The following is a 15,461-nucleotide window of genomic DNA, read 5'->3' on the forward strand; positions in this document are numbered from 1 at the left end:
TATAGGCCTAAATAGCAAAATACAGAGCCCCTCTGGGTAGTGCAGGGAAAAAAAGAAGAAGAAAAAGAGCCTAAACATATATGTACAACTCAGAAGTGAGCACTGAGGTGTGAAACCGCTGGCTTTTGCATATAGGAAAACTTGACTGGTTGATGTCATTTTGAAGCAAAATTTAATGCAACTTAAATTCCCCTTAAAATTTGTCTAGGATTTGTTTGAGATGCAAAAAAATAAATAAAATAAAATAAAAAATAAGGGTAAGTTTTTTTTTTTAAAATAGTTTACGACAGATCTCAGAACAGAGGTTTTCATTGGTGCCCTGTTCCTCTGAGTAAAACTTGAGGCTTATCATTCACAATAAGTAGTTTGTGTTTCACCTCCACTGGAAACAACAAACTTCAACAGCACTATAAACCGTAAGGCTAAAAAAAACAAAGCTAAACTTACGGCAACAGCTGCTGAAAAATGCACGGGTGAAAGACATTTATGCAAACCTTCACGTTTAAAATCGACTTTATCAGCCCTGTAATGCACTGATGCACCCATCATGATTCCATCCAATAATACGCACAGATTCCCTACAATGTTACTGCAGTGGCGATAAGATGGGCTCTACAGATTGCAGTCAAATTGCACGCCTGTGCACTCTGAGGCAGACCTTTGCTCCTCACGGGTGTGAAGTACATTCACAAAAATAGGAAGTCATACTTTAGCACATAGGTCCTTCCCCGAAGCGATAAAAAAAAATACAAAAAAAATAACAGTCACAAAACCAAAACATGACTCTTTTGTTGTTCCACTTTATTGGAAAAGGGTGAAGCAGATTTCATGATGTGATGCATTTATAACGCTTCCAAGATAAAATCTTTGACACACTGAATTAAAAAAAAAAAAATACTAAATTAAAGACAACGGGAACAGCAGCAAGAGCACTAAGCCACAGAAGGACCAAGTCTCATGTATAACACCCTACCCATGTGTGTCACATGAACATATGAAAACAGCACCTTTCCTAAAACAGAACTTGAAATTAAAGCATTTAATAGGAAACGCTGATAGATTAAAGTTTGAATCTACCACTTAAATCAGTCTTAGAAAACTACATTTGTTCAAAAAGCTGGAGAGGAATGACAAAAGAACAAATGTAATACCATAAATAACGTTTTTTGCTCAACTTGTTCTCTTCCTACGGAGCTGCTACTGGTTCTCACAAAAACTACGGACAGCTATTAAGATAAGAACGAAAAACCGGGTCCTAATTGTTACTGAATGAAATCCTCGACAATGGTCCAGCTGCGGGGAAAGGCTGAATGGCTAAAAGCTTGAGGAAGTCGGTGCTGCTGACCATTGTAACAATATCACCCAGGTATGTGAGGAATGCACGTTTCTATTGTGTCAAGAAACTAATCTAAATGGTGTTAGAAAAGGAAGGCGGTGAAGTTTGAAGAAAGATTTAAAAAGAAACATAGCGGTGGTGGGGCACGGGGGTCTCAGGTGTAATGGTGCAGTCGACTTCAGGTAGAGCATTCACAGGATTTCAGAATTCGAGTTTCCCTGAGATCAACACACAAAATAATGGTGAGTGGGTGTAAAAAAAAAAAAGTCCAAGAGCGTGTACTACATTGAAGCACTGGCGTACAGAATACTATACAAAGTCTATCTTTGAACATAATGCTTTGGTTTTTGAATCCACAGAAACATTGTAGGTAAATTTTACAAATAACAGGTGGGTAACATCACAACAATTGCTGGTTTAGGGACACGCAATAAGCTCAACTCGAGTCATTCCCCGATCGGAGATTTCTGAGACCAACTTAAGGTAGCATAAGACATAATGGCTTTATTCGATGTTATACTTGGTATATCGATAATTGTTTCATTAGTAACTGAGCTGTAAATTAAACTTCTCATTGAACAAATAACCAGTCAAGCCAATCTTATATGCAGTAATGCTCTGTTGTGGTGAAGGAGGAGCTCGGCCAAAAAGCCAATGTCTCGATTTACCGGTCCGTCTACATTCCAGCCTTCGCCTGTGGTCATGAGGCATCACGACCGAAAGAACGAGATGCTGGATATAAGCGGCTGAAATGAGCTTCCTCCGGGCAGCGGTCGGCCTCGACCTTAGAGTTCGGCTGAGGAGCTCTGTTATCTGGGAGGAGCTCAAAGTAGAGCCGCTGCTTCTCCACGTCGAAAGGAGTGAGCTGAGGTGGTTTAGGCATCTGATCGGAGACCCCGGGGAAGACCCAGAACTCGCTTGGAGGGAATATACATCTGGTCTGGCCTGGGAACGCCTTGGGGTCCCCCAGAATGAAGACTCTGATCAAAATACCGGAGCATACCCAAGTTAGTTCTGAAAACCGCAACAAAAATCTTAATCTGATTAGTATGAAAACGCTAAATTCATTTTCTTTAAAGCGTTCCCAGGCTTTTTTTCCATTCCACAAAAAGGCTGATTAACAGTACTTTAACTTAAGTGAACGCGTTTGTAGAGCTTCACTCATACTGAAACCACCTTGGTAGACCTTTTTGTTCCGGATTCATTGAAAATTCAAAAAACATCCGTCAGCTTATACATCATTTTCCTTCAGCTCTATCACTTTCTACAGTCTGGCCCTGGGTGCAGCTGCGTCACCCTGCAGCTCATAAGCTCACCACTTCCTGTAACCAGCTGGATCTATCAGCGCTGGTCAGGATGCACTGAAGGAGAACGAGCAAGAGTGGAAGGGCCCGACTTCCTAAACATTTCTTAAATATCCTACCCGACATGCGTTTCTTGCCATCGAAAATTGACACATTTTACGTGTGGACAGATTGAGATGCTTTGTCCGCATTCCATAAACAAAACACAAATTGTTTTAACTTTAATACGCATCTATGTGAACTTTCCTCAGATAGAGGACTAAACTGTCTGGGTTGTGCTGCACAAGGTTAGTAGAGGAAGTAAGTGAAGCCACCAAGGAGGAAGTGCTGACTGTGTTATGTCGACTCCCTCTGAATATGGTAAGTTGATGTTAATGATTAAGTCTTACAGACAGACTCACTTCTTCTCTGCTGTGAACAACAGTGAACCCTTTTCTCCGAGCTCATATTTTATACAGTAGATCCATTACAGAGTGAAACACTTCCAAGCCTTAATTTCTTGTAATGTGGATGATTATGGCTTACCGATAATGAAAAGCCAAAAAATTTGATGTCTTGAAAATTAGAGTACCAAAACGTGAAAAAAGTTAAATATTGGAAACTCAAGGTGTCCCACTGTATTCAGCAAATTAACTCAAATCTCATGCAAAGGTCTCCTGAGCCTCTAAATGGCCTCTCAGGCTAAACGGGTTCTAAATGCATTTAAATGTAACTTCAAACCATACAAAAAGGGAAATGCATTAAGCACTGTTAATTATAATTAAAAGAAAGTTAAGGCAAAATGGAAACTTGACTGGGTCATTACTGAGCTTAGCTGTCACACAGATGGAAAAATTCTTGACACCAGAATACCTTGACATATGCCTTGTGGCTGCAAAACAAGCTTAAATCATGACACCTCCACCACCGTGCCCAACAGCTAGTATGAGGGGTCTGCGTTGATGAACTGCATGTAGTTTTCCCCAAATATGGTGCTGAGCGTTATGAGCAGACAGCTCTACTTAGGTCCCATCTGTCCCAAGGTCGGTGTTGCAACGGTCTTCACCAGATCAATCTTTGCATATTGAAGTCAATCTTTCCTACCCATCCAAACAAGCTGAATATTGTTTTAATTATATCGTCATTTACCATACTATTTACTAAAGCCTAAGTAGTAGCTCTTTGAAGTTTTTTGCAATTAGTTTGAGTAGTGTACAGTCTGACCTCAGGGTGAATTTGCCAAGAAGTGTACTCCAGGGACAGCTGGCAACTGTAGCCAATTGGCCACTAGTGTGTATATATATAATCTCTCACTCTAGTATGATGATTGTTAGGAAATGGCCTTTAAACCCTTCCCAGGTAACTGCCAACAAGAGCTATCCTTACCAGGATTTTTTTTCCCAGCCTAACGGTGGGCAGCTGGCGAGTGTGCATGCGCTGGTGAAAGCTAGCGTTAGCTAATGTGGTTCGGAAGGTTTATAGCTACGCTGATGCACGTTCAAAAGCTTTGCTTACGTTACTATCTTGCTCTCAAACATCCGTGTCATACTGACCGTTACGCTTATGAGCATACGGGTCTAATGTCATCTCAAATTTGAAGACATTCAGCATAGCCGTCCATTACGCTGAAATGCGTTGGCGAGGACCCTGCTAGCTAAAATTGTAGCTAGCATTGTTTTGCTAAGGTAATTTCTTGTGAAATACGTTATATGCTGGTGAAGATTCTCAGTTATCCAGGTCATGGTCATTCAAAAAAAAAGTAAAAAACAAAGCAACTGGACTTGTTTTTCGTAGTTCAAGATGTTTCGTAGTTGAAGACGTTTCGCTTCCTCTCCATGAACCTTTCTCAATTCAAAAAGTTTGGAGTAACAAGCTTTATACTACTGCCAAACAAAGGCCTTGTAATGGCTTAGATAACATGCAAATCTACGTTATATGACTTGAGTTAAAATAATTAAATGCCTGATAAATACCAGCTTATTTCTATATTCTGATATGTAAAACTGTAGACTGTTTATCCAAAGCTAAGTGATAATTTTATTCTGATATGAAATAAGGCCAGAAAATAAGCCGTAATAGTTCTTCTGAAGCTGAAAAAAAGAGAAGAAATTTAAAAGTCCTTTCTGCAGTTCTGGACTTCGGAGTTTAAGGTCCGTGTAACTGCTGGTGCAGCCCTAAAAACACCGGTCTCTCCTCGGCACATCATTGGTTAATTTTATAGCGTTCTTAAGTGCGCTGATACCCATTGGTTGGCGCCACATCCGCTGCCTTCTTCATTCAAACAACAGTCATCTTTGTGTGCAACGCCCGGTTGCTGAGTGTATGTGTACATTTCCTCTGCTTTCAGCAGGAATTTCTTTCTGCACAGCCTCACAGTGCAGTCAAGTGAGAATGGAAATTAATTTCACACTGACAAGTTGTTAAAAAAAGGCAGCAACCAACTTTGTCTGTTTGTGTTAAAAAAAAAAAGAGAAGAGCCTAAAACTTCCTCTTCTCTTTGGTTGCCTTTTTGGGGTTTTGTCTGCAAGATTATGGTCGTGGCAGCTGAGGAACCATGTAGCAAGATGAGGATGTATCTCTTTGTACTTGAAAGATAAAACCATTGCCTTTTTTACAGTGAATATAAAAAAAGAACAATTCATTGCACAATATGTTAATCTTTGAAGACATTAACATGCCTGTTTGCTCCAATCACATTGCAGGTCATAATAATTAATGCAATTAAAGAGAAACATTGGTTCCCCCCTTGTTGTCATTCTAACCTAAACTTTAAAATAGATTTGGATAGAGCTAACCGATCTACCACGGTTTTACTTCATCCCCTACAGCAGGGATCACCAAATTAGCAATCCCGAAGACTTAATTCTCCAGACCATTATTACCCATCTGAGAAACCTTTCCGTCCTCTTCAGTGCTAAGTCTGTTTACTCTTCCTTTTGGTGCTTGACAAACAAATACACTGAGGTCTAGATTTACTGTCCCGAAAGGCACCAAGAAGCATTTTGCCTTTTTCTACCTATTCTCTTAATCATATTTAAGCTCTTTTTTTGTTTGTTTTCAGAATTGACAAACGTCCTGTTCAATAAAGTTGATCTAAGCTTTTACAGCATGCTGGGTCCCACAGTACGATAGAGATCTGCTATCCGCGTGGTACTAAGCATTTGTATTTCTGCTGCACTAATCTCAGACATCAGCAGACGTTAAACTAAAAAAAAAAATGTGCAACACACTTGAATTGAAATTAAAATTCCCCGGCTATATGAAATTCAGTGTCGAACTTAGCATTACTTCTGCTATCTGTGGTTCTGTCAACCAATTTCAACATACCTGTTTTTTTTGTTTTTTTTAAAGAATAACCACGTCTTTTCAGCATAAGAAGCATGCTTTTGCGCCTCCTTTGGAACTGCTAAGTACATCAAAGAGCTAACAACTGTAGCAGCTAAAGAAGAGGGTGAATAGATGGTAAAGATAGGGATGTTCTGAAACAAAGTGACAGGCAGCTGTAGAATGAGCGCCCTTCTTAACCACACACCCTCACATGCTCAAACCACAACATCGCTCCTCTCTTGTTTTGATACATCTTAAACTACAACTACCCCGGGACGGGGGGAGGGGGGGAGGGTACGGCTGCCATTGTTCTCAAAATGACTCTGAATGAAACGCAAATTTCATCATGCATCACATTTACTCATTAAAGTCGCGTTGATTAAAGAAACGTGATGGCACGGCGGGATCAGATCAAGAGCCTAACACGAATAACATTTTACTGACCTGGGTTGCGAATTCTCCTCGTACATGCGCTCCTTGCCCTCCTTGAACAAGCTGATGGTCTGCTTGGTCTTCTTGGTCAGGTTCTCCATGAAGACCCGGAAGTACTCGTTGTCTCCCAGGGTCTCCATTTTGCCGTCGTAGCGAGACAGGATGGTGCGCAGGTGCTGGTAGGTGTCTGGCAGCAGGTCGAGGATGTAAGGGGGGCTGTTTTTCAGAGCCAGTTTGGGGTTTTGGCACAGCCGCACCACCTGCAGAGACCGGAGGGTGTAAGGGGGAGCAAAGAGACATGGTTAGGAGATAAGAAACGGGTTTTAGCAGGTTATGTTAAAAGAAGAAGTCGAAAAAAGGGAGAGGTTAACAAAGGGGTAACAAGAGAAAAGGTAGAAAGACCGATATCTGTCACAAAGACTTTTTTGTCTGTACATCAAAAATGCAGAGTTTATAAATGATTAAAAACACATGTTTAATAGTGTGGCTCCCTGCTGACATTAATGCACTCAAAATATTTCCAGGGAGACCAAACGGCAGACATGCAGAACAGAACATGGCAACAAAGGCCGAGAGAAAGGTTCCCTAAGAGCTGGGGCCTTTTAGAAACCAGCAAGCTATCCATTATGTAATACACTGAACATTCAACCCTTCACTGTGTGGCATCATTAATTATTATCCAAGCCTCGCACTTCCTTCATAACATGAATTGGCCTGAAACGAAAGCGGAGTGCATCCATGTACAGGGTTCTGCAAAAGCAGTCCAAAACACTGTTGCCAGGTATGGCGTGGACATAGGAAACAGGTGCTCTTGACCCAGAAGGCCTAATTTTCGGCTTCCATGTTTGCTTGTGGCATCAAAAACAACACTGCTCCCCCCGGCCTGAACAAACCAGCTCCCCCAAGTGAAAGGTGGTGGTGTTAGCAGAGGCCTAATCGTTAACTATGATTTTACAAATTTCTACGGCAGTAGCTCGCTGGTTGCATAAGCTAACGTTTTCCCCGATTAAAATGATCTTGCCCTGTTGGCTTATTGTGTTTTATGTCTGTGTTTTACATTTTGTTTTACTCTGTTAGTAAACGAGACACTTGTGTATTTTTACCACGACAATACCGCGTAATCAGAAGTTCGATATTGCGCATGTGTACAACGAGTAAACAAGGAGAACGAGTCAGCAACGTCCAGCGAAGGTGCGATGGAGGTGAAGTAACCCTAACCCTGTATATCGGGTTGCTCTTACAGTAGCTGTGTCAAATGTCGCCATCTTGCTTTCTGATTGCTCCGCGGTACTGCTGGCATAAGGCGCAACAACGTTTATGTCTGCTGACGGCGCCCGGTACGAAATTCTTTTCAGGCTCAAAAACAGACTACATTGCAAAAACAGAAAAATAAAAGTCATATTTTCTTGAAATTATTGCCTTTGTCCTTGATTTGAGCAGGTAAATAATCTTATCTGCCAATGATATGAGTATATTTACCCCTAAAATAAGATAATAACATATACTGCATTTGAAATAAGATGGAGATGAGTTGTTCCTATTTTAAGTGCATAAATCTTATTCCATTGGCAGGTGATCTTATTTACCTGCTCAAATCATGGGCAAAGGCAATCAAAATTTGACTTGTTTTTTAGTTTTGTTTTTTGCAGTGTAAGTAAACACTATCAGGACAACCGCTTTGTGTATATAGTTTTATTTGAAGATAAATATATGTTTTTGTGCGTTTTCTTTTTATGGTCAAAATACGCGACTAGGCCCCTTTAATGAGAAGATGGATGGAGCTTAATGCGGTGCCTGATTGGAAGAAGACCTCTCTAAGACTGCTGTGAAGCTTCACCTTCCATCAGGACGACAATCTTGACCATGCAGAAAAAGCTATAATAGCATCAAATCAAATCTTTGTTAGACTTGATGATTGATAGCAACCCATCTCTAGCCAGTCTGACTGAGCTTGAGCTGGTTGCAAAGAAGAATCGACAAGAAAAAAAAAAAAGAAAGAAGAAGAAGAAAAAAAATGCAGCCTCTATGTATGCAAACCTGGTAGAGATGTGCCCTAAAACATGCGATGAAAGCCTGGTCTGGCCTACATATGCAGGCCATGCTTTTCACATTTATTTTGTTTGAAATATTTTTAAACCTTATATCCATTCTTTTTTATCCCAGAATTACGAATTACTTTACACACAAAAAAACGCATAGACATTTGTGGTTTCTAAAGTGAAAAAAATCCCCGAAAAGAACAAATACTCTTGCAAGCCATTGGGGTTTATCTGTTCTCCCTGGCACGTCAATGATCTTTCCCATTTTTTCTCCACTTTAACATAATCAATAATACCAGGGCTTCGTACATGGTAATCATGCCTTAAACCCCCACCCCACCCTTCCCCCAAATGTGTCCTTCAACACAGTTGGGGGTTTGGAGAGGCCATTTCAGTCTGTGCATCCTCAATTACTTGCCTCCAAAAAAATAAATACAAAAAAAGAATACAAAAAAAAAAGTTCATCCTTAGTTTGTCATAGTTATTATGAATGAATTATAAATTACTGATTTAAATTTCAAAACGCATGCGGTCAAGACCAGATGGAATCAAATAAACGGTGGACGGGTACATGTCTGATCTACAGCAATGTTCAATCTTCCATCTCAATGTGACTCCTGCTCTGTAACTGACTCACTTCGTTGACCATTACAAAGAAGAAGAAAAAAAAAAAAAGAAAAAAAAAACCCACACTGGCATAAAGCCTGGAACACTCTGTCATGAAGCTGGGTAACGACACGACTGCAGCCGACAAGCACACAAAATTATTTGTTTAGTTGCAGAGGCATGCCAAAAAAAAAAAAAAAAAAAAAAAAAAGGAAGCTTTAATTCACAGATCTGAACCTGGGCTTTAAGGAGCTCGGCTGTCAGCTCTCAACCAAGACAACCAACATGGCAGCAACAGGACATGGCTCAGTTTTGGTAAGCCAGGCCTGAAGATATACCAATCATGCAGCAGCACAAGAAAAAAAGAATAAAAAAAAGAAGGCAGAAACACAATGATGAGTCAACAGTCTGCGATAAGGGAGGGAAAGAATAATCAGACTTCAGAAAACCTGGAGAGATTGAAAAGTCTATAAAACATTTGGTATTGGCCCGATTACCAGCGTCAAGGTATTAAATTACAGTTTTAAAACCGCTAGGAGTTTTACAGCAGTTTAAAGTCGAAGTAACAAGATGTCAGAGAAAGCGCTGGCATGGGAGTAATTTTCCTCAGCTGTATGTGGGAACGAAACGCTGTTTTTTTTTTACTTTTAATCTTTTCTCTTTGAAACTGTTCACCAAAAATCTGTCACAGCACTTACAATAGAAACCTGAGTATGTCTAATATTTACTGCCCGTTAGGCGTTGCTTTAGGGGAATACCTTAAATGTACAACATATATATATATTTTTTTTATTTTAGCATTTAATTTGCCACATCTACATGGTGTCATTTTTCTAAACCGCACAGGGCCTTCACAGTTTAAGCCACAAATAAAACAGAGTTAAATTTAGAGTTCCAGCTCAAAGAACCAAGATTTGCTTTATAACTAACCGAGCGAACCAACAGCCTTCTGATGAGTAACCAACTCCGCTTCGGCCGTGCCACGAGGAAACCAGATTAACAGTTTCACGAAGTAAACAGGAAAATATTACATAATCAAATAATCATTAGGGCCGGCAGAGTTTCCTAACTTGGCATGTCCTTCACCTGGAGGGGTTCTTAGTCCCGAAACAGAGAAAAGCAAGACGGCGGCTCATAAATGTGCTCATGGCGGGACAGGCAGTTGTGTTGCAGTCCTACACTTCAACAATCACTCCAATCAGGAGAGGCAATAGATTAAGCATTGAAAAATCAAAAATAAAACAACAAATTAACTGCGATATTAAATTTACCATTTTACATTACAATGGGATATATTTTTTTTAATAGATTTGGAAACTTTAGCCACTTTTACGAACTTTTAGTAAAATTGATTTTAATCTAATCACCAAGGATTCAGCACGGGTCAATAACCTCGTTTAAACTTTTCTTTACGCCTACAAACACAGACACTCGTTAACATCTAACTGGAGATAAGGGTTGCACCGCTGGCTTTGTTCATCAACACCTGCCAGAGATGCATTTGCACCCGAGCACTCTGTCGAAAAACACGTTATCGCACGCCCGACTGTATGAAGCTGCAACATCTGGGGGCCCTTTAATGTCAGCCTTTATTAAAGCTTCTGTCTTTAAGTGAAAGCTTGACTGCCTCGGAGCAAAAATGCATCCCACCTCTCTCTGTTTAACTCTTCAAAAGGCAGTTCTACACCTGCTGCAGACGTGGCAGGTTTATGATAACTAAATGGTAACCTGTTAGCAGAATAGTAGCAGGAATCTTTTTTTTTTTCCAGATTGGAAAACATAAAACAAAAATGTAGGTTTCTCCTTGTTTCTCCTAATATATATTTCTTGTCCAGCAAAGAGAGGGAGCCCCGATTTACATTCCTTGAACTTTTTTTTTTTTTTTTTTAATTGTACAAATAATGAATGCACTTGCCTCACAGCGTATTGTTTAAGCAGAGATTAAAATATATGCTCAACAATGATCTTAAAATACTTGCTGTGGCAAATAAAAAGCAGTTGGCATATTTGGTTAAACCATTTCAGCATACGCTGGGATTATTTTTTTTAAAAATTAACACATACAAAAGTGAATCTATGAACCAATATGCGATACACTTTTACTTTGTATGACGTTATAATTTACTGGACATTATATGTGGAAATTGCAGCGTGTAATTTAGAATAATTATTACCTAACCTGAAATACAGCACCATGTATGTAAATATTTGAAACTCATGGTGCTTTAATTTTTATTTGGAAAGATTTCAAATGTCAGATATCAAATACTGCACGAAGCAGAGGAACCAGTGCGTATAATATGCGTACAAAGTATAACAAATATTTATCTTAACTGAGGCGTACAGGACCATTTTGTTATAAATTAGTTTGGCTGGTTTAAATGTGAAAAATTTGTTTTGGCTAGAGATGTAAAGCATTTTAAGGAACGTTAAACAACTAAAAAAAGAAATGTAATTAAAATGTTTTAAAATTTAAAGAACTGGATATCAATTTAATTTAAAAACTATAATTATACATGTATTTCTTCAATGAGAGAACCGCAGATACATTTCAAAATATGAACGTTAGTGAACAGAAATCTGAATACTTCAGGGACAGCTAACGTATGCAGCTGGCCTGACCTAGCCAACGTCACCACGGTTCACCAAGGTTTTAAAATCTTACAGTTTTAAAACTTGCAAGATGTTCTCTTCCAAAGATTTAAAGTTCTTTTAATGAGACAAGAGAAAAAAAATCCTAAAAAACTCCCACCGCAATGTAGTGAAAAACTAAAGGAACGCCATGAGCATATTGCTAAAGTTGGGTAATATGCAACTTCTGTATAAAAATCCATCACAACCTCCACAGATAACATTCGACATGCTATAGTTAGCATTTTAGCTAATGATAGTAAACAAGCTGAAGTTCGCAGACAGCTTTAGCTACTATTAGCTAACATGGTGTAGCTTGTTAGCTCATGTTAGATATTAGCTAATAATGGAAGCGTACCAACCTAACTTTAGCATAGCTTATGACACGTTAATGATAGCCACTTGCTGCCGTGTTTAGTGACGTTCACATTAGCCAAATTAAACTCTTCATGGTTCAATTAAAACAAATATAGGTTAAATATTCCTAAAGTGCCTTAAAAGTCCAAAGCTATGGACTACAAATTTGGAGCCTAACTCGCCAACAAAACCCTCATTATGCGTCGAGGCCTTACATACTAAATGAGAGGCACCATCAAAACTTCCTCAGGGGTTTTTGTAGTTAAAGTAAAGCTGTTTTTTAACCGCAGTTGGCAAGCATCAAGTAGCGTGTTTGTCAAGCAGTCCGAATCAGACTACACCCTAGCAGATCGCCTGACTAACCAGTTAATATACAGCTGTTATACGTGTTACTCTATATAGTTAGCATCTGCTAACTCTACAGTAGCAGTCAAAGGTTTGGACTCACTTTCTTTTTACTACTACCTCTGGTAGATAGTTGGAAAGCTTTTTCAGATGACTAACCTCGTGAAAATAATTGAGGGAAGGCCAAAAGTGACCAAAGCAGTAAGCAAAACAAAAAGGGGGGAAGGGGGGGGGGGGGGGGCATTTAGAATAAGTTATAATACAGGCAGGCCTGCAAGATATTTTGAATAATTTCACAATTTTGTGTTTAATAAATAATTCTATATACTTTCAAGTCATAGTTTTGGTGTCTTCATTATGTACCTGCAATGTAGAAAGTCATAAAAAATATGGAATAGCCATTGAATGACAAAGGTGAGTCCAAACTTTATACTGGTAGTTTATATTTTTTTTAAGTTGATGCATCAAAAATAACAGAAACATGCATCAGAACATTATAATAAATATAGTTGTATCATTTATTTTATCATTACTATTATTCTAATAATAAAATTATTTTAAATGGGATTGGTTGTATTAAGGTAAGGGCCATCTATTCGTTCTATGTTTTTCCTTGCAGGCTCCCATCCCCAGCGATCATAAGGAGTGAGCTACGGTGCAACCAAAAACTACAAGTGCCATGAACCTTGGCAACTGGCTGCAGGTTGTACTTGAGCCGATCAATGGCTAATTAACGCCAACAAGGTGTAACATTCAACCCAGGAGGCAGTTGAAAACTACTTTTGAACTCAGTTGGTGTTAATACTAAATATCTGCCAAATTCTATGTATAAACAAACAAATGTTAAAATATAAAATTATAGCAACTATGACATCAAATATATTACTATAGAAGCAATAAGAATAATGCTTTCGGTTTAAAAAAGGAAAGCAACTTGGTCATGTCACACAACGTTGCGTAAAAATCATGATACAGTAAAACTGGACACTGCAAGAATCTCATGGCTGCCCATGCAAAGGTTTGCATCTCGCTGCCTTGTGTGGTATCGCTTCTGAAGGAAAAGCGTGGCAGAGACGATTACAGATGCTTTCAACCACAGGCTGCTGGAATAAATGAAAGGGGAAAACTTTGGTAAGGTAGCAGCCTCTTAACTTCCCAGCTAAACAGTCGACGGATCAAAAAGGAACAAGAAACAAAAAAAAAAAGAAAAAAAAAAGCTGAGTGAATTACACAGGAAACTGGGGGTCGAGCTGCTTCTGACTGTTTTCCGAGAAGCAAGTTGTGAGATGAGTCTTCCTAGTAAAAAAAAAAAAAAAAGAAAAGAAAAGAAAAGAAAGGGGGGAAAAAGCACAATTGCCCCACTTATCAACACTTTTCCTATTTCCCTGCGATTTACTGCAGTTTTCTAAGGCTGGCACAGACAGCTGACTGAACGCACAGGAGTTTCCAAAGGGGAAGCAGTGCAGGCTTCACAACGCTGCAATGTCCGGCTCCTCTGTCACACATTTTAATCTATTTTCTTTAGTTTTTTTGTTGTTTTAAGTTAGTAAAACATCTTTATATTTGAGCACTGGGGGGAAACAGATGACGAGAGCTACCGTGGTTAGCTCAGAGTTTAAACTGATGTAAGGAGGAGCAGCTCTGTTTGCCATGTCCGGAAGCTAGAATCGAAACTCCAGTTTTTAAACACAGCCTCTTTATTTAGTTTTAGCGACTGATAAGAGGATAAAAACATCAGCTTGTAGGTGGTTAGGTTAGCTGAACTGATCAACTATAACGCCTCTCCCCCAGCTGACTAGCTAACCTCACGTTAGCTGTGGAGATTAGCTAGCTAGCTAGCTACCGTTAGCTAAGGGTGGTTTTGGGCACAAAACGCGTAAAAACATTTCCCCCCCCTGCCGCCGATGCGGGTGTCTGCTAACCTTGTCCATCAGCTTCCAGCATTTCTCCACGGTCTTCTTGTCCACGGCCCCGGGCTGGTGATGGGAGTGGAGGTGGTGATGGTGTGGCTGGAAGGCATCCTTCATCATTCCAATGATCCCCCCACCTTTCTTCAGGTTCCCTGCCATGTTCCCACTCGGGTTAGGGACAGAGAGGGTCCCGAGAGGCGCGAGGACGGGGCGGGCCGAGGGTCACACGGACCAAAAAAAAATAAAAAATAAAAACGCCGCCTGTAGTGAGCTCCCGCCGGGGCGATGCAGAACCCGTTACCCCCCTGCGAGGACAGCGCCCGAGGGGCGAATCCGAGCCAGGGTGCGACGGCGGGGTTATAGGCGGAAGAGTGGGAGGGGGCGCTTATCCGCTGAAGGACCCCATCATTAGCAGTCAAACAAGTCAACAGGAGAGACGTCCCGATCGTGGAGGGAATGTGCAGAGCGGCTCCTTCTCGGACCCTGCTCGTTGCAAGCTAGCAGCCCTGCTCTCCTCTCTGCAGGGACCCAAGGCAGGCTAATTAGCAGAGTAGCAGCAACCGCCTCTGCTCGCCCGCCCGCCCCCCAGCTGGAGGACAATGGCACCCTTTCTGTGGCCAGACGCCTTGAGGACTCAAGCGTGTCCTCTCCTCGTCGCAAGCCCCCGCTGTGTCGTTCCGCTTTTCTCCCTCTGCAGAAGCAGGTCTTCTCGCGCCGCGCCGCGCCGCGTCTTGACGGGAAGTTCAGCGGCGGTGTGACAGTGTCAGCGCTCCCCTGCGGGCGACGGGGGTGACGCGCACCCGAGAGGAAGTCGCACTTCGAGCCGTGACGGCTCCGCGGTCATAAACGGGAACCGGGGTGAATAGATAATTGTGGGAATTAAACATTGCCCAACGTGTTCAGCTTCCCCAAGTGACGTGTGTGTGCGGCCCTCTCTTTTTCCTGTTTCGTCCTCTCTTCCGTGCAACGCCCCCGCCCACCCTGCCTCCTTTTCCACGCCTTCTCTCGCCGCGCGTCCGCGACAGGCGGGCGCGAGCCTCCGACTGTACAAAGGCATTAATGAAAAGCTGTAGATGCGTTTGGATGAACGCGGCTCCGGACCCCCTCCAGGGAGTCCAGGGCGTACACTGTACATGCTACGACTGCTTCCTCTGCAGCAGGAGCAGAGAGGAAATACCCACACATGGCATTTTAG

General features: G+C 41.0%; 1 protein-coding gene across 1 annotated transcript in view; it reads right to left on the reverse strand.

Annotated features, from left to right (window-relative positions):
- The window catches only part of cbl (Cbl proto-oncogene, E3 ubiquitin protein ligase), a 54,574-nt gene extending 39,333 nt beyond the window's left edge, over positions 1–15,241 (reverse strand). The window contains exons 1-2 of the mRNA XM_012868059.3: positions 14,279–15,241; positions 6,391–6,638 (exon numbers count right to left, since the gene is read on the reverse strand). Coding sequence (XP_012723513.2) covers positions 6,391–6,638; positions 14,279–14,425 — 395 coding nt within the window. The 5' untranslated portion in view covers positions 14,426–15,241. The remainder of the gene's footprint in view (positions 1–6,390; positions 6,639–14,278) is intronic.
- Between the last annotated feature and the right edge of the window lie 220 nt (positions 15,242–15,461).

The sequence above is a fragment of the Fundulus heteroclitus genome, chromosome 18 (genome assembly GCF_011125445.2).
Source record: "Fundulus heteroclitus isolate FHET01 chromosome 18, MU-UCD_Fhet_4.1, whole genome shotgun sequence".
NCBI lineage: Eukaryota > Metazoa > Chordata > Actinopteri > Cyprinodontiformes > Fundulidae > Fundulus > Fundulus heteroclitus.